The sequence below is a fragment of the Anguilla rostrata genome, chromosome 2, assembly GCF_018555375.3.
Source record: "Anguilla rostrata isolate EN2019 chromosome 2, ASM1855537v3, whole genome shotgun sequence".
Classification (NCBI taxonomy): domain Eukaryota; kingdom Metazoa; phylum Chordata; class Actinopteri; order Anguilliformes; family Anguillidae; genus Anguilla; species Anguilla rostrata.
Window position 1 is genome coordinate 3,995,717 of NC_057934.1, and position 26,460 is coordinate 4,022,176.

Genomic DNA, 26,460 nt, shown 5'->3' on the forward strand with positions numbered 1-26,460 from the left:
CTTGTATTTTATTCACTTATTATTATTATCATTTTTTTTTTTGTGGAAGTTTTGGAACTTTTCTGAAGTTTGCGCGCTACGTTTTTGGATTCCTCAGATCGCTCGAAGATGGCCCGACGTCGAACGCGAACGAACGAAGGAGGATAAAGGACGAGAAGGCGTGGGCCGTTTAAATTTAGAAGGCTTTGCAGGAAACGATCCCGTGTCCCGGAATGGATGTGGGGGGGGGGGTGGGGGGGGGGGCGGTGGTTCTGAAGACGCGCAGTCGAGGGCGAGCGCCGTCTCCCCCCCCGGCCCGATTTACCCAGCATCCCGTCCGTGCGTCCATTAAGGACGCCAGATGCAGCGTTTGGGTTTTTAGAGCGGCCCGTTCCCCTCCCTGCTCTTTAGGAAGGAGCGCCTTTATCGACGGATTCGGAACCGCAAGCGAACGTGCAGGAGAGCTGTGATTGGGCAGTGCGGCCTAGAGCCAGGCGCGGATCACTTTTGGTTTTTTATTTTGTTTTTTTATTTTATTTATTTATTTATTTCTAAAGATGGCTATCCCTTTCTATTAGTGGGAGTGCCGTTAGAAATGCGTTAGGGTTTGAAAGTGGCTTCGTGTCGTTTGCTTCTTCCTGGAGTTCCCCGGCTGGATCGCCATCCTCATCCTCTTAAAGATGTACTCGCGTCTTCCTCCTACCACCTGCTGATCTCAGACCGTCTCATGTACTAAAAGGAATGACTGCTCTCTTGAGTGAAGGATTTTTTTTTTTTGCCTTCCCTCTCCCAGCCTCTTATCAAACATTCACTCCCAAAGCTCACTTATTCCAGTCGCCTGTCCATTACATATCATTACATGTCCATTACATATTATTATATGTCCATTACATATTATTATAACTGCTAATTATTGCCCACAGGTTTACACACACAAAAAAAACTATCCAATCTATAATACAGAACAACTTCCTGCACTTATTTTATCAGTGATCAAGCATCTCATTCAAGGCCAGGCCTTGTTTTTAATGAAAAGACGGTCTGTAGGGAAGTGTTGGCCCATTGGTGCTGGTGTAGTTTTGTGTGTGTGTGTGTGTGTGTGTGTGTACACACGTACATCATGTCATAAATGACATTTTTGCTATTTTTTGCTGAATTTAAGGGCATTCTTCTTTAACAGAATGAGCGTAGTAGATTTATAGGGTCCTGCTTTGGCTAGTGGCATATTTATAGACCGTTCAGATCAACGTGTTATCTGTTGGAATGCGGTCTTGCATTCCTCCTAAGTTGTCCTTTTTCTTTAAAAAAAAAAACCCAGAAAGTTAAAGTACTGGCAATTGACAAGACACAAACAGAACATGGACAGGAGGGGAAAACAAAACAAAACAAAAACCGAACAATCGACGTGCTAAACTTTGAACACCTGACCCAGTTATTTGCGCTGGAAATGCGAAGCGTGAAAAATGGCTGTGTCCGCGGAAGATTCTGGAGCACACACTGCTCCTTGTGCCCCCCACCCTCGCCCCCCCCCCGTCCGAGGGCCGAGGGGTCACGCTGAATGGGCCTTCTTCAGCAGCCCAGTGTCACATGCTTCTCCCCCGCTGGACATTTCTCCGGAGGTACTGCAAGTTTTTTTTTTTTTTCTTTTTCTTCCAAACGGCCTTTGTCGGCGTGTAACATTGAGGGCTGTGTACACCATGTCCCTCCATCGGCCACGCCCCGGCCCCCCGGCACCCACCCCCCCCCCCACCACGCGCACAATCGGAAGGTTTCGGACAGGAGGTCAGATTCTCCGATATTCTCCCAGAACGGTTTCATGTGAAAACCAGCTGAGGATTTTTTTTTTTCATGACCTGTTCCCCACCACAAATCCCCCCCCGACTCTAACCCCCAGGTTTTTCTTTCTTAACTGTACCATGGGCTCCAGTGGCGGCCTTGCAGTTCGCTGAGTGTATAGCGTGTGATGTCCTGCCCCCGTATCCCCTTTCAGCTGGTCCGCCTGCTCGTACTGTATGTACGCCCCCCAACCCCCCGAACCCCCCGCCCCTCCCCCTTGAGCTACAGACAGCGCCTCCCTCCCTGCTTCGGGTCGAGCCAGGGAGCGTGCGCTCGACCTGAAATTCACCTCTTCGGTTTTTTTTTTTGCCTCCCTGGATGCCGGGTTGTAAGAGGGACTAGCCGCAGCTAGCCGTAGCGCAGAGACAGAGGGAGACAGAATGCACACGGCGAGCTCGCTGTGGACACCGCGGGGGAAGTCGTTAGGAAATGGCTGAAGGTTTCTTTTGCACTTTTAGCCGGGGTGTGGAAGGTGCGAACGCAAGAGAGGCTTCTTGGTGAGAACAGACTTCCACTGTTCCCGACCTGAAATCCTTTAATCCTGGTTTTAACTGTCCTCTCGGGCATTAGAAGGGGTGGCACACTATGTGCATGTGGGTTCGGGGTGTGTGTGTGTGTGTGTGTGTGTGTGTGTGGTGTGTGTTCGTGGTGTGTGTGTGGTGTGTGTGTGTGTTTGTGTGTGTGTGTGTGTGTGTGCGTGTGTTTGAGTGAGTGTACGAGTTTGTTCAGGGTGTGAGTGTGAGCGTGCATGAATGTATGGGTGGGTGTGTGTATGTGAGTGTGTGCGTGTGCGTTCAGGGTGTGTGTATGTGTTGGGTGGGTGTGTGTGTGTGTATATGAGTGTTCTGCCCTGTAATAGACTCTTAAAGTCGCTCTGTGTTCTGTAGATGTCCTCTGTTCCTGTACTGGCCACTCTGATGAAAGTGAAGGCTGGACTCGCCCTTTCAGGCTGCTGGCTCTCTCTCTCTCTCGCTCTCGCTCTCTTTTGGGTGGGACTGAAAGGCAGTGCCTGCCCCTCAAAGGGAAGCATTTCAAAGTTGGTGGCCACCGCACGCTCGAGGTGTGGGGGGGGGGGGTTTGGCGGCGGGGCGCGGGGGGGGGGGGGTCATAACTGTAGCGTGGGCACTTAGATGCCCGCTGACGGGAGCATTATCCGCATTAGGCCAGCGCTAATGGAACTGGGCCGCACGCACGCGCCGCACCGCGGAAGGCCAAACAAACGCCACGGATGTTCTCCGATGTGTTCCAGACCTGATTTTGTTTTTATTTATTTTTTTTGTAAAGTACAGCTCTGTGCAGCCCCCCGGGCCAGGAGGCGAGAGAACACGCCGGAATTGAGCAGCCAAAACAATCCGGGGCGGTGAAAACAAGCCTTTACGGTGTGCCGTCGCTCGGAGAGAACATCAGCACACAATCCCCTCTGTCAGGGAGAGGGAAAATGAAAAATAAATAAAAGATAAAATGATAACCGCTGATGTTCCCCCCCGATATAGCCGTGCATTCTGGGTCCACTCTGTGCCTGCCCTGTACCCACCCTGTGCCCTCTCTGTGCCCGCCCTGTTCCCGCCCTGTGCCCACTCTGTGCCCGCTCTATACCCGCTCTGTGCCTGCCCTGTACCCTGCCCACTCGGCACTCTGCCCACTTGCCCGCTCTGTGCCGCACCTGTGCCCGCTACCGTCGCCCTGTCGCTGTATTCCCCTCTTGACTCTGGCCGTCCGTGGGGTTGCTGTGTGTGTGCGGGGTTTGCTCGCCCGGCGGCCCAGCGTCTCCGCGGCTTTATTGACAGGAGCGCTGTGGTTGCCACGGCGCCCCGCCCCGCTGCAGCGGAGCTTCCCCTCGACCGGTCGGCGGGGTAACGGAGCTGCTCTTCTGCTGCTGATCAAGCCCTGGTGTCTGAACAGGCCTCTCCTCCCTCCCACCCTTTCTCCCTCTCTCTCGCTCTCTCTCTCTCTCTCCTCCCTCCCACTCTTTCTCCCACCCTTTCTCCCTCACTCTCTCGCTCTCTCTCTCCCTCTACTCCCTCCCCTCTCCTTCTCTCTCACTCTCTCTCCCTCTACTCCCTCCCCTCTCCTTCTCTCTCATTTCTCTCCCACCCCTTCCTTCTCTACATATGGCTCTCTCTCTCTCTCTCTCTCTCTTTCTGCTCCCTGCATAATTCATGCACGCTCTTTTTTTTGTCATCTCTCTTTCTTCTTGATGGACGACCCTAAGGCCAGTTGGGTTGCGCGTGATGTTCAGCTGTTTAGGTGTTGCTTGCGTGTGTGTGTGTGTGTGTGTGCGTGCGTGTGTGTGCGTGCGTGTGTGTGTGCGTGTGTGTGCGCGCGCATTTGTTTTTCTTTCGCCTGCCTGGCAATTTGTAAGGGTAGCCGATGGTAGGTGACTCCTCAGCCACAGCCAGTGTTTATCAGGACCCGGGGTTAATGTATGGCAGCCATTTTGAGTCAGACGTACATATCAAGTACCAGTCAGCCTTGCAAGGGGGCGTCTGCATTTTCTCAGCGTTGCGAAAGAGCGTCGCCCGTTCCAGATTCCCATATCCCCCCCCCCGCCCCCCCGCGGTGGCGTTTCTGGCACAGAGAATCCCAGTGCTCGCTGGAGGCTTGTGGGTAAGGGTGTCATTTCTGAGGATTTACGCGACTGCCGAAATATCGCTAAAGTAGGAACACGTGTCTGCGGCGCGAGCGCCAGCGCCGTCTGCTCTCCGGGGCGCTGAGGCCGTCTGCTCGGTAACTTAGAGAGAGGACCTTCTCTTTCTGCGGACATGTTTGTTTCGTCTCCTGCTCGTTTCGGGGCAGAGCTTCCCCCCTTCGGTGGGATTTTAAAATGGCGCGGGCGCTCCCCGGGGGTCGGCACGCTGGTTAGGATTAATGCATCCGAACGAAATCAAAAAACGATCCCAGCCCCCGCCTTCCCCCCACCGTCCCACCCTCTGCCCTCACCGGTGGTCTCTGCAAAAAAACACGCCAAGATCAATAGACTTCCTTTCGCCAAGAAGTCTGGATGTAATGAGAACACTTTAAATGGCTTGTAAAAGAGAAAGGTCCACTGATGGGAATGAATTTCCAGTCTGTGGGATGTTAGCACGTTTAGCACGTTTTAGCACGTCTTAGCACGTTTTAGCATGGACGCAAACAAACAGCCCCAGGTGTGAGCTTGGTTGTTACTAAGGGACCTGGGCCCATACAAGCTTAGCTGTTGTCGTCTCACTCTCGAGCGAAACGCTTCGTCTGAATCGCTCCAGCGCGTTTGCTGACACGCTTCATTAAGTCGCCGAGCACTGCGGACAGATAATGTGCACGTTTTAAACAATTTATTCTTTGTTCACGCTGGCTGAGGCTGTGTCCACTAAAGACGATGATTAGAATGAAAGTTACGGCAGTGTGACTGTAGCATTCGTCCAGGGATGGTGTGTCCGCACTGTAATACTTCTCAGAGACACTTCATCCAGCGATGCTACTGTTCTGACGTAGCGGTAAAATAAATAAAATAAAATGATACTGAGACATCCTTCAATTCTCTCTCGTCCCAGTCACTGTTTGTGATTGACAGCTGATGTGTGTCCCGTAGGAGAGAGAGGAGCTTGGGGGGTGTACCCACAGCTGCCGCCATCCCGGGCTAACTGGTGTCAGCGGGGCACAGCCTGCAGCTCAGAGTGTGCTGCTGGACATAAAAGAGGATTAGAGCGAGGGGCAGGGGAATAGGGAGAGAGAACGAGGGAAAGGGAGAGAGTGAGAGAGAGAGAATGAGAGAAGAGAGGGAGAGGGAGAGAGAGAGAGCGAGAGAAGAGAGGGAGAGAGAGAAGTGTGAGTGCGATAGGGCGATAGAGAGAGCGACGGCAGCAGAGGGAGACGTTCTGGCAGGAGGAGTGTTCTGGAATCCGTGCCAGGAGTTGGGGTTCCAGTGCACTGGCCGTTTTCACAGCAGCTGGTTGTCAGCGACTCTGGCCTTCATCGTCATCGTCATCATCATCTGCTCCACAGTTCTGGCTTTGTGTCCGGTCTGTCTCTTATTCCCCTCTTTATGTGCAATCCCATGAGCCTCCTGTCCTCCACTCTCCCGCTCTCTCTCTCTTTCGGTGAGAGTGAATCCCTTCCCCTGTAGCTGAAAGGAGGGCAGTGTGTTGGCAGTCTCTGCGCCTGTCTTCCGTCTCCCCAACACCACCGCCCACCACCCCCCCCCCCCCCCCCCCCCCTCTGCGGGTGAGCCCCCGGCGTGGGACGGGCGGAGGAGGAGGAGGGGGGCGGCGTCGGGAGTGGGGAGTGTCGTTGCCAGGCAGCGCTCTGTTGCCGATGATCGAGGCCCAGACCTGTGCTGCTGTGGCTCCTCGGTCCTGCAAGTCCCTGCAAGTCCTTCCCTCCGTACTTTCTCCTCTCTTTTCTCTCCCTTCTTCCCTTTCTGCACTTCCCTCTCAATCCCTCCCTGCCCTCTCCTTCTCCCACTCTCTCCCTCTCTCCCCCCTTCCTTGCCGTCTGGTTCTAGAATGTGCGTTGTTGCCGCGGTGACCGTTGACCTATCACGTGTGGCGCAGTCAGGACCCTGTTCCCAGGCCTGCGTCTGTTTCACTCACTTTGGTGGGGGGGGGTGTGCGCGTGCGTGCGCGTGTGTGTGTGTGTGTGTGTAATGTCAGTGCTGTGGGCTTGGTAGTTTTGTGTATCTGCAGATACCCTAACTGTGACGGGATTTGCATTTATAGCCGTTTTACATACAAAACAGGAAGTGAAATCAAAATGAACGCACCAGGCTAAATAAACACACTGACTTTGCTGTAGTCCTCAGTTTTGGTCCTTTTTGTTTTACGCCTTTATCTTGACAGTGACTAAAGCCAGTTCCCATGCTTGGGCACGGTCCGTCCTGTGTGAGTGACAGAGAGAGAGAGAGAGACGGGCACCTCATTACGGTGTGAATATCAGACGCCGTGCCCTCTCGCGATAACATCACATCCGGGGGAGTCTCTCGCTGCCGTGCACCTTCTGGGGGCGGGGCGGGGGGTGGGGGCGCACGAGACCCAATCAGAGCTCTCCGTGCTCAAATTGCTGTTTTTTTTTTTGTTTTTTTATTTTATTTTACCCAGCATGCTGTGGGTGCCCGCCGGTAGAAGGCCAGCGGTGTCTCTGGCGCTGGCGTCCCTCGGAAGGCTGGTGTATTGCTGTCGGAGATGACATGGCAGGGGCTCACGGTGGTTCTCCCTGGGCTGTTCGGCGCTTTGTCTATAAACGCTCCTGGCATTCCCCCCCCCCCCCCGAGCGACGGGCGGATTCCGCGGATTCTCCCGACCTTTGAAGGACGCGCGGACGGACCAGTGGGAGCGTCACTGCGCCTCAACTGTGGCGACAATTAACAAAGGCAATAATTAAAATCTCTTATTGGGGTCCCCCCCTGGGGTCACGTCCCATACTTATTAATCACCACACGAGCGTTTGTGATAAATCACTCAACTAAGCGTTCTGAACGCTTTGCGCTTTAGTTATGAATTCAGGGTAGCCCTCACCCCACCCCCAACACCCTGCCTGCACCGCACACACACACACACACACACACACACAAACACGGTCAGGCCGCTCGAAACGAGCTTGGGGGTGCCGGAGAGGCAACCCATCTCTAGACAGGGCTCTGATCCACCTGATAAGGGAAACACCTGTTTATTGTTTCTGGGTTTGCTTTTCCAAATGCCTCTTTTTTTTTTGTAGACCTCACCTGTGTGTTCAGTAGAAGTCCACTGGTATGCCTCCTCCTTCGCTGTAGTCTGTTTTTATGAATGATGGAACTACTTCACTGTTTCTTTCTTTTAAAAAAAAGAATGTATTTATATACTTACAAGCGTGTTGCATGCAGTGCAGTTCCCTATCTCCAGTGTGACAAAAATATCTTGCATGTCTGTATTTTTATTTATGATTTACGAAATGCATTACTGTGGAAGCTGTTTGATTTTTTTTTTTTAATGCCTTTTTAAAGTGATGGGAAATGACTGCGTCTTTCCCGTATGAACCTCAGAGTTTGTTCCTTTTTTCCATTTATCTCCTTCCATTCATTTCATTCTGTTTCCTCTGAAGAAAACACCGCAAATGGTTTTTCTATTATTAATACCCTGCAGTATGAATAGATAGACGCCCGCGTTTCGAGAGCCGCAGAAGCAGAATGGTGTGCAGTAGCTCACATGCCGCAGAGAACGGATGCTCAAATCGGGCCCTCAAATGGGGCCCTCAAATCCACTTCCGGGCCCTGGTTTTATTTTTCCTCCCCCAGCTAATTAACTGAGCAATTAGTGCTTCTGATTGGCTGGACTGTCTTCTCACCTGACTCCCAGGTACAGGGAGGGTGGAGAAGTGGCAGTGTTGGGCCCTTGGTGGGCGGGGGGGGGTGATTTGAGAAGAGGGCAGTGGAGATGAGGATGCAGTCGTTCCGCAGTGCGCCAGGGGCATTTCGGTGGCAGGACGAGGAGACGTTAGGATTGTGCCGTTCGGCAGCTGCTGCTCAGACAGCTTTCCCCACAGGCTGTGTCCAGGGTCCGGCTGAACTGGGGCTTCCCGGTCCTGTTTTCTTCATTAGTCTTTCCTCGGTGTATTTTTAGGAGTTAGCAGGGGGTTGTGGGACTTCCATGCTGAAAGGAGAAGAACGTGAGAACGGCCTGAAACGTGGGCAGGTAGTCGCGCTGTGGCCGTCCTCGCTGGTCTGGCTGGAGACCGCAGTGGGACGGCTGTGGAGTGGGGCATGATGGGGTGCACGTTACGCACTCCGGAATCCCGGTGTAGGGGGCGGAATCTCACGGTGAAACGACCCCCCCTTGCTTTGGGAACGCCTGTTCTGCGGACAGCCCGTGGGCGGATCGGGGCGTCTCCTGTACGCAGATCCCCCTCACGTATCCCGCGTGTACTTTTAAAACTTTTATTTATTTATTTATTATTTTAACCCCCCTTCCAGGCGCGAGGAGCACACCGATCTCCTCTGCGTAAGCGTAACCGGGACGCAGAGTCAGGCGCGCCCGAATCCTCCGCCCCCCTTAAGTGCGTTCGGCGTCGGCCGCTCCGGATGGGGACGTTTTGGCGGGAATTACACGCGTAATGGCGGCCGAGGCGTTACCGTGGGATACGGATCTCCCGCAGAATTCCGCTGTGTCGGCTTAGCCGGGACACCGCCCAGAATGCAGAGTTAATTTGCTATCTCGTTACTCTCCTTCTTATTCACTGTCTCTCTACACCCCCCAATTTTTCTGTCTTAAATTCAGTCTCCTCCACCCCCCCCCAAGTCTAAAGATCTGAGGCCAACAAGCTCAAGTAAATGTACATTTTAGCCGCTGCTAACCAGAAGCTCATTTGGAGCAGGTTGGGCAGCTGTGGGTTGTGGACAGTTGGGCAGCTGTGTCTTGTGCTGTTTTTCTTTTTTCGTTCTGCTTGTCGGCTATATTTGTGCAGCTTGACCGTTGCGCAAGTAAATGCTTTTTCTGGCGCTCGCGCTCAGAGCGAAAGGCCCATAAAAAGCAGTTTTGTGGTCACGCTTATTCGGGTTTGGGGAAGTGAGAGTTGTAGGGGTAATTGGCACACTTCTGCCAGCCTGCTCCAGCTCGCTGCGGGCACGCCCCTGCCATTCAGTGCCAGCCCCAGTCATTGGAATGGGACTCTTCTGAGCCAATCAGATTGTGCCGTCTCCTTCCCTTCTTTACAACTAACAGATAATGGCTACAGGCTAGCGGCTAACGGCTAATCTCATCCCAGCACCCACCAGGCCTGCCAATGGACACCATAGCAAAAGCAGTGGACACTCATTGCAATGAGGGTGGCAAGAGGAAAAGTAGCATTAACCGTTATTAGAGTGAGCATGTAGTAGCAGTAATGTTGTTGTGGGAATGATGGGAGTAATTAGGATGTTTTAAATCAGATTCTTTACTTACATTGTGCGTGGTGTTTTTAGAGGGCGTTGGGGATGAGTGTTTGTGTACTCCTGTGTATGTGTGTCCACTCTAGCAGGTAAAAGGGGGTACGGAAGGGGTCAAAATAAAAATTAAAATTAAAATCTTATAAGATAATAAAGCTGCAGGCGTTTAGACTGTGATAAACTGGGAACGCACGCCTGCTGATAGAACTCCGTGGTGATATACGCTATCGCGCGTCCCTCTCCTCGTCGCCCCGTCGCGTTCAGTAATCCCTGTCAGTTCCTCAGTAATCCCTGCGTTCAGTAATCCTGTTACAGCCCCGCTCCATTACCCCAATTACTAATATCTCTGAGAGTGGCGGGATCTTAGCGCCATCGTCAAGGACGAACGGGTGGGGGGGGTGATCCTCTCAGCGGCCGCGGCGACGGTTTGAGTGTCCGTGGTAATGCCCCCCCCGCCTCGCCGTCTGCCTCGGCCCAGTGAGACCGTGCCCTGGGTTCCTGGTGTGCGCTGGGGGGGGGTCTGATACTGGGGGAGGCGGTGTGGTTTTTTAGTGGGGGGGGGGTGAGGGTAGGGGAGGGTACTTGGCGGCTGTGAGGTGCCTTAGCGAGCGGGACGATGGGAGAATCTGCATGGCTGGGGGTTTGGCCACCCGGTCACTTTAATCAGGAGTCCCCCTCCCTTTGTCTACCTCCTACCGGAGCGTCTGTGCGATCGCTCTCTCTCTCCGAGTCTTACTGCTGAAGCCTAACATGCTAATTTAGCTCATCCCTCCCCCCTCTAGTATACGTTAGTGCCCAAACATCAAAATCAGTTCTTGAGCTGTTACTCTGTGGCAAAAACCTTGTGCTGGAATTGAGGCGTGATGTGAAGATGCTGAAGTCATTTCAGAGCGCAGAGTAGTGGGAGGAAAAAAAACCATGCAAGCCTGCTGTCATCTCGCAGTACGTCTCTGATCAGCTGGTAATGCAGTCCGGCGTAACTGGACTGCTTTTGAAATTACAGCGGCTTAGAACGGCAGTCCTACGACGCGTCTGGAATTTACGGTTGTCTTCACACCTTAGCACCTTCTCACTTGCATTTATTTATTTATTCAGTATTTATTTTTTATTTTTTATTTTTTCATTGTGCCTCAATGTGTGCTGCATAGTTCCCATGAACACTGTTGAAAACCAAAAGTGCAGTTCATATGTTTTTTTGTTGTTGTTTTTCACATTCTCATGTTGGGCCCAGGCTGAAATAATTACATGGCTCAGATTATTCAGAAATGGCGCTGGTGTTATTATGAAGTACCGTGGTGGTGATGTTGAGCGCGGTCCAGTCTGGCTGTGTTGTGTCCTGGTCGTTGTAGTCCAGACTGAGCTCTCGGGCGTACTTCCTGGTATTGTGTGGTCATGTGACTGGGGTTGGTGTTGAGTGGAAAGGGGAGCTCTGCTTTCTTGCATGGTGAGTGCCAGAACATCTCCTGTTCGAACTGGTCCTACGGCCGTCGCGTGCGCTGAGAGAGTTGGCGGGCTGTCTAATTAGCCACGGCTCTGCTAACTAGCCCAGACCCGCTATCGCCAGCTCCCCAAAAGGCTCGGGCCGTCAGGCCGAACGCTATCTTAGCAACTCCGAAACTCCGCCATCTGACCATCGCCATGAGACTCGTTCAACACAGAGGACATGTTTCTCTCCCTCTCTCTCGCGTTCTCTCTCTCTCTCTCACTTTCTTTTCTCTGTCTCTCTTTCCTCCTGTTTTGCATTTCTCTTTCTCTCTCTTTCTTTCCACTGTCATGCATATTAAACAGCTGTGAATTTGATTCGTGCCCTTCACTGCACACAACAACTCCCTGGCATCTGGTTTTTTTTTTAAAAAGAAAAACCCAGTCGAAGAATTTGAGTCTTTAGAGGGGTGTATTTTATAAATACAGAAAGGGGTGCGGGTTGCCCCCCCCCCCTTGCTTAAAATTTCCGAGCCTGTGCTCAGACTGAGGTGCCCGTCTCCACCCCCTCCCTGCCTGTCTCCTAAAGTATTATCATTAAATCGGACGGCACCGGAGCGGTTTGTCAGCAGAAAGCCGGATTTGTGCGCTTCCGCCGCGGCGCGCGAATGGAAGAGCGTTTGTTTCGGCGAAGGAGGGTGCCAATCAATAACCCCTCAGCCCGCGCCAAGCCATCAATTATCGCCACAATTATTCGCCGCGCAGGATATTCAAAATGTCATGTGAAAAAGATGATTACACACGGGGGGGAGAGAGAGCCTCGCCGCCTCTAATCAAATGAACTGGGACCCCCGGGTAAATGCAGTGTTGTGGTGACCTGTCCTTCAGGGCTGTCTTCGCTGCTGCCTGATCAAAATGGCACCTTCACGGTGCGCTGTGCAGAGCGGGTCTCTCTCTCCACCTCAAAAGTGTCTCCTGTAAGAAAAGAATTTTGACACTTGTGCAAATCCACCCCCCCTTTTCTCTCCGCCTCCCCCCTCCCCAGAAATTTCTCTTACCCCATTTTTCGAGAAACATTTCTGACGCTTAGTCGAACTCCACAAAGGGCTCATCTTCTCAATTTTAAGGGTTTTAAAGCAACGATTAAAACCAAAAAAAGAAAAGGTTTTAATGTGTGCCTGTGTGCCTGTGTGCATAAATGACTGTTTATTCATCAACGGACAATTCCATGCGTTTTTTAAATATCTTTTAAAAAAATATGTCTTCATACATTTACACGTGTACCTGTTTGAAAGCATTCTTTTTTTTTTTTTGTAATTCTGTATTTACGTTTTATCTGAAATAAAGGTATTAAAACGGCGTTCATCGCTGCTCTGCGCACAAACACATTTCGTAGAACCGTTGGAATGGGGAAAACAGCGACCGTCCTTTGAATGATAATCGGGGAAAAAAATGCATTGTGGGTCAAACCCCATGCAGGTGGCAGCAATTAACTGTAATTTTGTAGATTGTAATGATCCATAATTTACCAACCAATGATGGCCTTTCCAGCACACACCCCCCTACCCCCTACCCCCCACCCCCTTCCCCCACCCCCCAGTATATAGAGAGAGAAAGGAATAAAATGGCCGCTTGGATTTTTGAGCGAGTAAAACTGGATTTAGTTGTTCCGATTTTTCTTCGGTTGTTTTTTCGCAGCAGTGTGGTTTCACAAGTCATAGGTGTAAAGCTTGATTTAGCAAACGCTTCATATTTCTGTCCCTGTGATTAGGAACAGGTTTTACTTCTCCTACCATGTCTTTGAGTGCAATTATTAATACCGAATTCAATTTGATACGAATAACTTTGTGTGGAAAGTAAGTTGTCCTTTTCCTCTGGCACACCTTTCAAGCGAACGCGTCCGAGTTGCATCACCCCTTTGAGGGGAAGTGTAACCGGTTCCCTGGCGCTTCCGGCTAATCACTACCCACAATCCCTCAGCACCGGAGCGGGATGGCGGGAAGGGCCGTGGGAGCCTCAGCGGTGGCGGAGCGAGCTCCCCGTCGCGCCTCTGTACCTGCGGGGGGGGGGGGGACCGGTGGCCGTGGAGACGCTCACGCAGCCTACCGCCGCGCGCTCGCCACGGAAACGGCTTTCCTCCGCCCGGCCTGTTTGCGGTCCTGTGTTGCAGGCGAGCGGGTGGGAGCGGGTGGGAGCAGGGGGGCGCGGGTGGGAGCGGGTGGGAGTGGTCGGGAGCGGTCGGGAGCGGTCGGGAGCGGTCGGGAGCGGTCGGGAGCGGGTGGGAGCGAGTGGGAGTGGGTGGGGGTGGGAGTGGGAGGGGAGCGGTCGGGCGCGTTTAATGAGATTACAGACGTGTTGTCAGGCAAATCGCAGGCCGTCCTGCAACTGCCATTCAAAGCCAATTACTGCTTTAAATGTGCCTTCGCCTATCCAACGCTGGGAATCAGTCATCATAGATGTCTTCACAAGGAGTCCCACATTAATACATATTTAATATATTTATATATACATATATATAATATATATATATATACATATATTTATGTGTAAGTATGTATCTATTTGTTTATGTATATATGCTAATATTCACTTGCGCACACACTCGCAAACACACACATCCACACGTAACGAATTGATATGATTGTGCTTGTAAGTCCTTGTCTTTTGTCACAATGGCGAACCGGCATCATACGCCACGCTGTTAAAAAGCACAGAGATGTTGAAGTGAGCGCAGTTTCCTGGCCCTTGTGTGCAGAGCTCACAGCCGGTGGGGGGGACTCTGTGGCCTGCTTTCAGACGTCTGTACACACTCCGCTCTTTCAGACCTGGGCCTCCGGGCGGAGCCTGTTTGTCGGGCGAGCGTCCTGCGCTGCCTCGTGATGCGTGTTTGCTGGGGGGGCCACGGAGCTCGGGGACCTGCGGGGGGAGGGGGGTGTCAGGGTCGGGTGAGGGGGGGGTCCGACTCGCCTCACCCTCAGGATCCGGGGGCCCTCAGGGACAGGAGTGTACCCCGTTCAGTCCCCCCGTCCTCTTCCTCATCTCCTGTCCTGTACGTTTCATCGCTAGGTGCAGGTCTCTGGAGCTGACCTCCATCCCCCCCTCGTATGTACAGCTGTGTGCCTACTCAGTTTCTCCCTGCTCAGTAGAGGTAAACCCCAGGGCTCCACGCTATCATGTTTTTCAAGGGACACATGCTGCTAATTTGAACAATTTAGGAGCACACTAATGCGTCCCAATTAGTAGATGTGCACCTAAATTATTTTTCCGGTTAGCACGCATAAATCTTCGGGGGCCATTGTTCCTAAAATGGGAGCAGTGTAAAGGCGCTGACCTCAGCAGCTGAACTGTGTGTGTGTGTGTGTGTGTGTGTGTGTGTGTGTGTGTGTGTGTGTGTGTGTGTGTGTGTGTGTGTGTGTGTGTAAAAGAGTACAGTGAGAAACGGAATGGGAAATGGCAGGATGCTAACGGTTTTGCTAACGCTCTCCCTCCCCTCTGCTGTGTGTGTTTCTCAGGTAAGGACGAGCCCAGCAGCTACACCTGCACCACGTGCAAGCAGCCGTTCGGCAGCGCCTGGTTCCTGCTGCAGCACGCCCAGAACACACACGGCTTCCGCATCTACCTGGAGAGCGAGCACGGCAGCCCGCTCACGCCCCGCGTGGCCGCCGCCCCGCCCCTCCTGCCCGGGACGGGCGCCGACTGCGCCTCCCAGCCGCCGCCGCCGCTCCACGGCCTCCACCTGGCCGACGGCGGGCCCTTCAGCCTGCTGCGCATCCCGGGCTCGGCGTCGGGCCGCGACGGGCCCGCCCGCTACCCGCCGCCGACGCCGCCGCTCTTCAGCCCGCCGCCCCGCCACCACCTGAGCCCCGAGGACCTGGCGCTGGCGTCCCACCACCCGCACCCCCACCACCACCCGCACCCGCACCACCCCCACCACCCGAGTGCCTTCGACAGGGTGCTGCGCCTCAACCCCCTGCCCCTGGACCCCCCGCCCGCCATGGACTTCTCCCGCCGCCTCCGCGAGCTGGCGGGGAACCCCTCGGGGGTGTCGTCGCCGCCCCCGTCGCCCGGGCGACCCGGCGCTATGCAACGGCTGCTGCAACCATTCCAGCCGGGCGGGAAGCCGCCCTTCCTGGCCACGCCCCCTCTGCCCGCCACCCAATCCCCTTCGGCCGGCTCCCAGTCCACGCCCAACAAGCAGCAGCAGCAGTCGGCGCTGCCGCTGAAGAGCAAGTCGTGCGAGTTCTGCGGGAAGTCCTTCAAGTTCCAGAGCAACCTGATCGTGCACCGGCGCAGCCACACGGGCGAGAAGCCCTACAAGTGCCACCTGTGCGACCACGCCTGCACCCAGGCCAGCAAGCTCAAGCGCCACATGAAGACGCACCTGCACAAGTCCTCGCCCGCCGCCGCGCGCTCCGACGACGGCCTGTCGGCCGCCAGCTCGCCCGAGCCGGGCACCAGCGGCCCGGCGGGCAGCGCCACCAGCGCCCTCAAGTCCGTGGTGGCCAAGTTCAAGAGCGAGAACAACCGCGCGGCGCACGAGAACGGCGAGGAGGAGGACGAGGAGGAGGAGGAAGAGGAGGAAGAAGAGGAGGAGGAGGAGGATGGGGAAGAAGAGGAGGAGGAAGAGGAGGAGGAGGAAGAAGAGGAAGAGGAGGAGGAAGGGGACGAGGAGGAGCTGGAGGGCGAGAGGAGGCGGAGGGACTACCGCTTCGGCCTGAGCCTGGAGGGGGCGCGGCACCACGAGAACAACGGGGGCGGGGCGGGACGCCTGGGCGGGGCGGAGGACGGGGCGCCCCGCTCGCTCCCGGAGGGCCTGCAGGGCGTGGCCCTGGCGGCCAGCATGCAGCACTACGGCGAGGCCTTCGCGCAGCGCAAGCGGGGCGCACTGGGGGCCCTGGGGCCCGAGCGGGAGCCCGCGCCGCGGGCGCTGTGCCAGGAGGACGAGGACTCGCGCTCGGACCGCCTGGCCGACGAGGGCTGCGGCTCGGCCGTCAACGGGCGCGGCTCGTCCCCCAGCGAGTCCGCCTCCGCCGGCCTCTCCAAGAAGCTGCTGCTGGGCAGCCCCAGCCCCCTCTGCCCCTTCTCCAAGCGCATCAAGACGGAGAAGGACTTCGACCTGGCCGCGCCCACCATCCCCAACGCCGACAACGTGTACTCGCAGTGGCTGGCGGGCTACGCCGCGTCCCGCCAGCTCAAGGACCCCTTCCTCAGCTTCGGCGACTCCAGACAATCGCCCTTCGCCTCGTCCTCGGAGCACTCCTCCGAAAACGGGAGCCTGCGCTTCTCCACGCCGCCGGGCGAGCTGGACGGCGGGGTGTCGGGGCGCAGCGGCACGGGCAGCGGGGGCAGCACCCCCCACCTGGGCGGCCGGCCCAGCTCCAAGGACGGCCGGCGCAGCGACACCTGCGAGTTCTGCGGCAAGGTGTTCAAGAACTGCAGCAACCTGACGGTGCACCGGCGCAGCCACACCGGCGAGCGGCCCTACAAGTGCGAGCTGTGCAACTACGCCTGCGCCCAGAGCAGCAAGCTCACGCGCCACATGAAGACGCACGGCCAGATGGGCAAGGACGTGTACAAGTGCGAGATCTGCCAGATGCCCTTCAGCGTCTACAGCACGCTGGAGAAGCACATGAAGAAGTGGCACAACGACCGGGCGCTTAGCAACGACATTAAGACAGAGTAGGAGGAGCTACGGGAGAGCCCTGACCGACCCATCTACAGTCCCCACTCCACCCCCCCCCCTCGTAGAGGCCCCGCCCCCTTCTCCTCCCTCCCCACCCCTCGCCTCCGTTTTTCTAGTCCAGGGGAGGGAGGGTACGATGTGCTTGGCACCCTCCCCCCCCCCCCCGTGTTGATTCTACCGTTGAATGCATGATCTGTATTGGGGCAATACTATTGCATTGACGCAAAACTTGGAGCCTTTCTCTTGTGCAATAATTTACATGTTTGTGTACTTTTTCTTTCTTTTTTTTTATTTTGGAATTAGACAGCATGTTCAGAGGTATGTTTTTGGCTACTTTAAAAAAAAAAAAAAATGAAAAGAAATCGTCTTTGATTGGTGAGTTGTTGAGTAATGTGTTGCCGTTTTCTCGTTCTTATTTTTAATTTTTTTTTTTTTTAAAACAGAGAGAGAGAGCGAGAGCAGACCATGCTAACATTTCGTCGCGCATATCATGTACAGCTTTGTGTTGTAACATGGAGTTCAGACGGTCCGCTTCACCCCTCGCACGGGCTGGGAATCGCACTTAAACCGATCTTTCTAAAAGATTTTCGTCCACTTGGGGGTTAAACGCTATCAATTGGACTATTTACTAAATGTAAAAAAATGGTGACAGCCTTGACTTTTCTAAGCAGCAGCAGAAGAAGAAGAAGAAGAAAAAGTCATTACATTTGAATTAGTACTATCATTTGGTAAAACAAAAAAAAAAAAAGAGTGCCTTGGATATCTTGAAACTGCATTGGTAAATCCTCCTGTTTGCTATAAGCTTGGAGTCTCAGCTATATACTGGAAATGGGTCCATTGGATCCTGAAATAAGGTTCTTGCATCAAGCACCTGACTGCTATGGTCAACTGTGACTTACGAGGAAAGAACAGTGAAAAAAGCAGAAGACATTTCTAGTTAATCATCATATAGCTACCTATAATGTGTATATTCTTTAAATTGCCACTCTTGTTTACTGGCATGGTACATGCTGTATTGTGTGGGGTTTTGAACTTTTTGTTTATTTTTTTGTTTTGTTTTTTTTTTTGTGGTACCGTACGCAATGGTACTGTGACTTTTTTTTTCGAAAATCCACGATCTTAAGCTCTTACGACTTTTACTTGTTTGCTTTTAGTAAAGGTTTTGCAATTCTTTTAAGTAGCACAAAAGAATGATGCGGCTGCTTGGATGTTCGGATGTGTGGACCGGGCAGTATTAATTAAAAATCTGTGGGCATTTTAATTCTGACCAGATAAACTAATTGGGAACAGGAGAATGCCAGGAATGATCCAGGGGGTAACTCGAGCACCTCTGGCACTTGCAAGCGTAGCGTTTTTTCTTGGTGATGATTAACTATGAATGGCTCATCGGAAAAAAAAAATAAATCCGTAATTTAAAAAAAAATGATAATAATAATAATAATAGTGCTCAGAAATTGCAGTAAGTACACCCTGTGCTCCTTAAAATCAGTGCAAAAAAAAAGCAGGAAAGGTTTTTTTTTCACTTCTTCATACGTGGGTGTGTCGTTTGTGTTGACATGAACGAGGCCTTCACTCCATCGCCATCGCGTCGGCCAATGGCTGGCGTTCACAATAGCACTTGTGACTCTTCCCCGGTGAGGCTGTATCTGACTGTCCAATCAGAGGTACAGTGGTTGAGTATAAAAACAAACCCGCTCGCTCATTCATAGGACAATTTAACTGCACTGATCAATTTTTCCCTGTTTACAGGTATTACACTCAAGGGAAAACTTGCTATGATGGTAAACGGCTGAACGTGGTGTCATTGCGTAGCGTAGAATCCAGTAGGAGTGGAGAGAACTGTCGCCAGCCTTTTTTGTTTTTCTCCCAGAATGCCGAGCGGTTTGTGCACCGCTGGTGTCCGTGCAGTGAACGGGCTTTTTCCTGCTTGTGAATGAATGATCCTAACTTGCTGCTGACACAGCAAGAGTTTTTATTTGTACAATTTTTTGAGAATTAAGATGACTTCTTTTTTGTTTTTTGTTTTTTCTTTCAAAAAACGCTTCTTTCTCTTTAGGAAATTGTATTATAATTGTTTTTCCCCCCTCTTTGTCTTGGTGGACTTTGGTTTTACATATATAAACAATAATTTTTTTATTGTTTCTTTTTTTTTTTCGTTTTTTTGCCTTGGCTTTCCACAGCTCTTCAGGTTCAACAAAATTTGCAAACTTGCATCGGGGAAAGGTTTAAGATTATATATAAATATATAGAGAGAACTTAAATATAGGAACATGCACACTCTTGTCAATTCCTATGCTAAAACACATCTATGGTCTTCTTTTTTCTGTATTTCTAGAATGGTATTTGAATTAAATGTTCACCTAGTGTAGGCACTATAGTATTTATATTGAAGCTTGTATTTTTAACTGTTGCTTGTTCTCTTTAAGGTATCAACGTACCAGCTTCGGTAGTGGATTAAAAATTTTAAAAAATTTAAAACGACAAAAAAAATAAAATAAATAAAAACATCAACAAGCTGCCACAGTATATTTTTTTAATTTGGCAGGATAATATAGTGCGAATTATTTGTATGTTTTAAAAAATGAAAAGGAAAAAAAAAAGAAGATTATTATGTGGCATTGTATAGATATGGGGCCATGTAATGGTCTTGCCCAGGCTGTCAATTCAGAATGTCCACACCAGAGGAAACGAAAAAATAAAAAAACGGATGGTTGTACATATCTCTTTTTTATTCCTCTCCTGCCGTCGTGTCCACGGTAACGCAAGCTGGCGTTGGGGTCCTCGATAGTGTCCTCTTCTGTTCCTCCTCTGCTCTCTCGCCCAACTTACATTCCAGCATCTTAAAGAAAACTAAATGTCATATGCAGTAAATCAGACGGTTACTAAATGAATACGTAGATAAATGAAATAAATAGCATTTTAAAAAATAAATTTAAAAAAGTTTTGCAGTTTTTTTTTTTTTTTTTTTTTTCATTGCCAAAAACGAAACGGTGCTTTATACTTAGATTGGGAAAGAATTTCATATGCAAAGCATATTTAAAGAAATAAATAAATAAAATGAAGTGGAAATAATGGAGCAGCAGCCCACTTGAGTTGATACTTTTTTGTAAATGGCAATGCGGAATATTTTGTTATCAGCCTTTTCTAATCCTGTATTGAAAGCTGTTTGTTGTAAAACTGAACTTGAACTTTAGCTTTTTCAATGGGAGTCACTATTTATTATTACTTCTGTGCGCTGTTCAAAACAGAGGCACATAAATGGATCTTTTCGTTGTCTTTTTTAATTTTGATTGACTTTTTTTTGGTTTTGTTTTTTTTTTTTTTTTATGATGACCGAAGGCCATCGACAACCTTGCTCTTTTTTTTTTGTTTCTGGTCTGTGTTTAAGATCTGTTGGAGATACCACTGTCTCTGTGATTTTGGCAGTTGTCTGCATTATCCTGTTCACACACCCATTTTGTCCTTTATTGAAACAAACAAACAAAAAAAAAGAATAAAAAAACATGAAAGTAATAATTGCTGCAGTGGTCTGTGCGTGGGTGTGTGTGTGTGTGTCAGGGGGGACGGGGGGAGGGGGGTGGTGGGGTGAGACTCAAACTCAGTGGTGCGGTGGTTTGTTTCGGCTGAAGGGGGGGGGACTGCGTCGACGCAGTTCCGTAAGGGTCACGTGACCCTCCGTGCGGCCAATACCCGACAGTCTGGGGGAAAGCTTGGCGTCCCTGACCGGCGGCCATCTTCCTCGAGCGCGCGTCTGACCTGCGCTGTTCCCCGCGCGCGCGGTTCCCCGGAACTCTGCGTCGGGGCGGTGTGACGTGGGAGCGGCGGTTGCCTAGCAACGGCGCCATCACACGCCTCTCTGCTGTAACCCTGGGAAACGCCGCCGCCGCCGCGGTCCTGGGTCCCCGGGACATAACCAAAAAATCGGCGAAGCCAAAAACCAAAAAAACAAATGGATGCTGTGAAGTGTGTTGAATGGGGAGAAGAGGCGTGTGGCGAATACGTCTCTCTTCCACAACCCGACCCCGGAGAATCCCGCACCGTCCCGGGCCTGCCTCTCTTCCCTGGCCCTCTACAGTAAACACCCCAGAGTCTCTGGGCCTCTCCGAGATCGGGCCGGCTGCTTTTCCCACCATTACTGCCCTCTCAGGTGGTTTGTCCTTCCTAGGTGCGGACGAATAAAACGAATCCGTGCGGCGGCCAGATGCAGTCGCGCGTTAACGAGTGCGAGCGACCGGCGCGTCCTTTGTGGGCCGTTGATCCATCGGGTCTTCGTCTTTAAATAAGTCCCGGTGAATGGGTTCGTTTCACCAAGAGCCTGAGTACCCCCCCCCCCCCCCCAAACTAAACCCACCCCCCCACCCCCCTGAAAGACAGCCACTTGTGGTAATGAGGCCCTGTTGTGTGTAACAGGTGTGAACGCTGAAGGCCAAAGCCAAGGAGCTTCCCCTCTTTACTGAAAAAGCTTCTCTTTTTTTTTTTCCTCCTTTCCCTCTCCCTTTTTACTGATCGTCGCCCGCCGATATTCCGGGTTAATAAAGTTGCCGGTCGCGGCGCCGGCGGGCGAAGCGGATCGCCCGACGCTTTTTTACGCAGCAGTGAAGGCGCTGTGCTGTGGCGAGCACCGTCGCCGGGGCCTGCTGCAGTTTTACTGGGCCCACAGAAACTCGTTTACAGGGAAACCGTATCCCAGGAGCCTCTGCTGTTAAAATCAGTGTAAGCGCAACCTAGCGTACCTAGCATACCTAGCGTACCTAGCATACCAGTGCTGTGAGGGCAGCCTTCCTGCAGTCTGTTCTGAATGACACTTCAGAGAGGACAGCATAAAGATCCTCAGAATGATGCATTTTGTTTAGGATTTTTGGGCCTGGTTGTTTGTTTTGGTTTTGACTTTGTTCTGTTTTGTAATCCAGTTACGGTGTGCTCGTGAATTGGCCGCCTTTTTTTCCCCGCTCATGATGCAGAAGCACAGACATTTGTAGGCCTGTTGCTCCTAGATGACCCTCGTATACACAGGCTATTTCTTGTGAGAAATCCATGTTTTTAAACAAATGCATATCTAATGTGTATTTAATTTAACTCATCTCATGATTCATTTTTCCACAGGAAAGTGGGCCAGAACCTAAGCTTCCCGCCCCCCCCGACCCCTCGCCTCCTTTAAGGTAAGACCAGATGTGCGGTCTGAAAACGACTTTGCTGCGTTGTGCAGTCTGTTTTGTCATGGCTGTACTCTACCAAATACTACCAAACTCTCTGTACTCTGGGCCACAACCAACGACCATCGCGGTGGTTCTGCCTTACCCGCCAACTGCGCTGAACCCAATTAAGCTCCTCTCTATTACAGCCTACAAGCTCATTATCTCATTATTAGGCACAGAGCACTTGGCCCCCAACCTCTCTCTCTCTCTCTCTCTCTCTCTCTCTCTCTACAGACTCACTCTTTGAGTCGTTTAATGACCGGGCTTCGGACAGCACAGCCTCAAAGCACTATTACGAACGGCCAATTGGTTTACAAATGATTCCATTGCAACTTAACCGCACTTTGAGCAAAGAATCTTGAAGAATTTTGCTTAGATTTTTTTTTAATGGGTTTCCCCAAAAACATTATCTGAATTTTGTTCTTTTAAAAATGGGCTGACAGTTGCTCGCCAGCGGACGCTGAGGATGTGAAAACCATTTCACAGAGCCTTAATTTCAACATAATTACCCTCTAATATTCCGTCACATTTTTTTCCTGGCGGAGCGTTGGCCTTAGCTCAACGTGACTAGCGTTCTTCTCCGTGTCACCGCGTCCGTGTGTAACTACGGCAACGCGCGGTACGTTATCGTCGGCAGACTGAACGGGACCTTGCGCTGCGAGCCGTCCGACCGGCGACTGCCGCGCGGGATCGTGGTTCGCCGCGAGCGTTCTCCTGGGCGCGGGACACGCCTTCTCCTGAACCCGCGCCGCGCGGTTCGCGCTCTTATCTGCGTGTCTCGGCCCTCGTCTGGTCACCTGCGTCTTTATCGCCGCCCGCTCCCCCCCACCCCCCCCGCCCGCCAAATGCCACCCTCATACCCCCCCCCCCCTCCGCCAGGGTGGCATGACGGCGCCGGCCCTGTCCTAGCCTTCACTGTTTGCCCTGCGAAGGTTTGAGGTTAAAGTCTAGAGATACGCAAGGAGGTGGAGTGCAAGGTGTGGACAGCTGAGATAAAGGCTCAGAGTCTGAGCAAGTGTGGGGAAGGGGAGGGGTGTGGGGGGACGGCGGGAGGGTGAAGGGTGAAGGGCGGTTTGGGGGTGATGGTGTGGTGGTGTGCCCTGATTTACAGTTCAAAGGTCATCGCTCTGGGTTTTTTAGCGCGCTGAGAAAAACAAGACGTTCCATTCACTCCCCCCCTCGCCCGATTCAGGTCCAGTGTCAAAAGGTGGCCGGAGCGGTCTGGGGGGGGGGGGGGGCAGTGGCGTGAGAGATTTGGATTGAATGCGTTCCGTGCAGAGTAAGAGCACCTCTCCGAACGCCCAGACAGAACTGAAATACTGAGAACACGCGCGCTGACCGCTCGCCCTGCTAATGGAGCCCGTTCGTTACTCTCTGTGCCCTAGTGCTATACGCTCATTATCGCTGTGTGTTTACCCAGCGATTCTCTGCCCAACCAAACCAAACCAAACTGGCCACCGCTCCCCCCCCCTTTCTTTCTCTCTGTATCCCCCCACCTCTCTCTCTCTCTCTCTCTCTCTTTCTTTCTCTCTATCCACTCTCTCTCTCTCTCTCTCTCTCTCCATCTCACTCTCACTCTCTCTCTCTGTCTGTCTATCTCACTCTGTCTCTCTCTCTATCTCTCTCCCCCTCCCTGTTTTGACCCTGGCCTGGCTTCACGGTTACAGGATTGGAACGTCCTCCTGTGGAAAGCGTGGGTCTTCAAGAGCGAGAGAGACGGAGAGACAGACAGAGAGAGACAGAGGGAGAGACAGAGAGAGAGAGATGAGATGGAGAGAGAGAGAGAGAGAGAGCTCACAGACGAGTGACCCGGTCGTTCTCGGGCCTGAACCTTTGGGGGCAGCGCGGGTCCCCCGGAGGTTAATTGCGGCAGCGATGGGGGGGGGGGGGCGATGGGGGGGCGGGGGCGATGGCGGCGGCGATGGCGGGGGCGCCGGGGCACCTGCGGGACAATGGGGCGGCGGTAACCGCGGAGGGCAGCTGAAGCGGAGCCTCAGACGTTTTTCGGGACAGTTACTAATGGGTGGGGGAGGGGCCGCGGCCTCCGGGCCCAGTCTGGGTTGTGTCTAGTGGACTCCCTGTTTTGTATTAAGGTGACCCTGCGGTCTCTCTCTCTCTCCTTTCTCACTCTCTCGCTTTCTCCTCCCCCTCTTTCTCTCGCTCGCACACACACGTACACACACACACACACACACACACATACACACGCACGCACGCACGCGCGCACGCGCACACGCACACGCATACACATACACACACATACACACACACACACATACACATACACACACACACACACACTCGCGCACACACACGCACCACACTACACCACACACACACACACACACACATACCACACACACACACACCACACACACACACACACACACAACACAACACACACACACACACACACACACACACACACACACACACACACAACAACACACACACACACACACACACATACACACACACGCACACACACACACACACACCCTTTGGGGACCCGGCCTCTCCGAATGGCCCCATGGCTTCTTGTGAGAAGGCATAAGAGGCAAAAGGTCACTTTTGCTGGGCTCAGGATTAGGTTTCACATGACTGAGCACCTTTGTTGAAACAGCTCGGCAGAAAGGAAACGTCCGGGAGGTTTTGCATGTCTGTCTGGAGGAAGGATCACAACACCCCCACCCCCCTCCCCTCGCGCCCCCCCCCACCCCCTCCATCGCCATCCTCACAGCCCAACCCCCTCTCAACACACACACCCTACCCCCACTATCGCCAGGAAAAGAAAAAAAAATGTTGTGTGCACAATGTAATCAATGTGAGCTGGTGAATGGCTCCTGTTGCCGTGGTAGCCATGTTTAATCACCTGACAGGAAGCATCAGCGTCTGCCTGCCGTGTGATCACACGACTCCAAACGTGCGCGCCTCGGGGTTGGGGCTCGCCTCTCCGTTTTTGTTTTCCGGCTGTTATCCTAAAACGTTGCGCAATTCCACGAAGGATTGGTCACCTCTCTAATCTGGAAAAAAAAAAAAAAAGCTTTTGGTTCTTTATGAAATGAAAATGCCGTTGAGCGCAATGCAAATATTTACCAAATATTTTCAAACTACTTTTTTTTTTTTTTGGGTGGGTGATGAAAAACTTTATGCACTTGGCAGCTGTTCGTGCTACCTCTTTCACCACTGGGAAAAATAAAAAATTATGTAAATGTCATGTTTTTTCTCTTGTACAAGTTTTGACTTCTTTTAAAGCAGCGCATTCTTCTGTCCAGTGCAGTCATGTGATATTTTTGCACTTTGAAACTTTTTCTTAGAAATTACTTTGCTAAAATTTAAAGACGCAGTACGTCTTTAAATTCATATTCTATACCTGCATGCGTGTGAGCATCTTTTTTTTTCTTTTTTAAAAAAAGGTCATCATGATCGGTATGTAAAGTATGATTCCAATGGGCTCCCTGGCCTGTGGTGCGATACAGGCATGAGCTTGCTGACGAGCTGAGAAAGTAGCGCAGTTACACAAGACGCTAGCCTGGCCCAGATCGGCCTGTCCTGGGCTCCCCTGTGTTCCTCTGGGTTACAGAGTCCACAGCCCAAACAGCACACTGGCCTGTAAAACCCGGCGGTCTCCTCTCTGACCCTGCGGGCGGTGGGGGGGGTGGGGGGTGGGTTTGGGGGGGTGAAGGACGGCAGGTGGAACGTTGTGTCCCACCCCGTATCGCGCCAGAGACATCTGGCCACCGCGAGGGCACGGCGGCCGTCCCAGGTGCGCGCGGGGCGGACTTATGCACGGTGTGTAAAATGGCCGCCTTATCGCTGGCCCTGCGCTCCGCGTCTGTGTGTGTGTGTGTGTGTGTGTGTGTGTGTGTGTGTGTGTGAGTGTGTGTGTGTGTGTGTGTTGTGTGTGTGTGTGTGTGTGTGTCTGTGTGTGTGTGTGTGTGTGTGTGTGTCCGTGTGTGTGTGTGTGTGTACAGTATCAGAGGGCCGAGACTTTACTGCCCCGTCAATTAGGAGCTAAAGTTCACCCTCTCCCCCCCTCTCTCTGTCTCTCTCTCTCCCCCTCTCCTGTGGTAAAACTCACTGGGGTGTGCGTGCGTGTGTGTGTGTGGGAGGTGGGGGGGTGGGGGGGTGGGGGGGGGGGGGGGGCTTGGTGTAGGCTGTGTTCTTTTCTGACAGCGGACACGGATGAACAGGTCTTACACACGGAATTTGGTGAAATCTGTGTTCTGTGTCAGTCAGTTAATCATTTGTAAAAATGCACTGTATTGTAAAAAATTTCATATGCAATTCCAAGATACAGTATATAATATAATATAATATATAATATAATATAATATTATGTAGGTATAACTGACTCTAATCCTGATGGTGACAGAAGTGCAAATTACTTTTCTTAATTTGTTTAATATTGTTGTTTTTTTTTTTTTCCTCCGTGCCTGAGGAAAAATCCAGATAATTTCAGAAAAAAAACAGTT

At 52.1% G+C, this 26,460-nt stretch overlaps 1 protein-coding gene across 1 annotated transcript in view; it reads left to right on the forward strand.

Annotated features, from left to right (window-relative positions):
• The window catches only part of LOC135244044 (B-cell lymphoma/leukemia 11A-like), a 55,781-nt gene extending 35,475 nt beyond the window's left edge, over positions 1-20,306 (forward strand). Inside the window, exon 3 of the mRNA XM_064316247.1 lies at positions 14,620-20,306. Coding sequence (XP_064172317.1) covers positions 14,620-16,790 — 2,171 coding nt within the window. The 3' untranslated portion in view covers positions 16,791-20,306. The remainder of the gene's footprint in view (positions 1-14,619) is intronic.
• Positions 20,307-26,460: the final 6,154 nt, after the last annotated feature.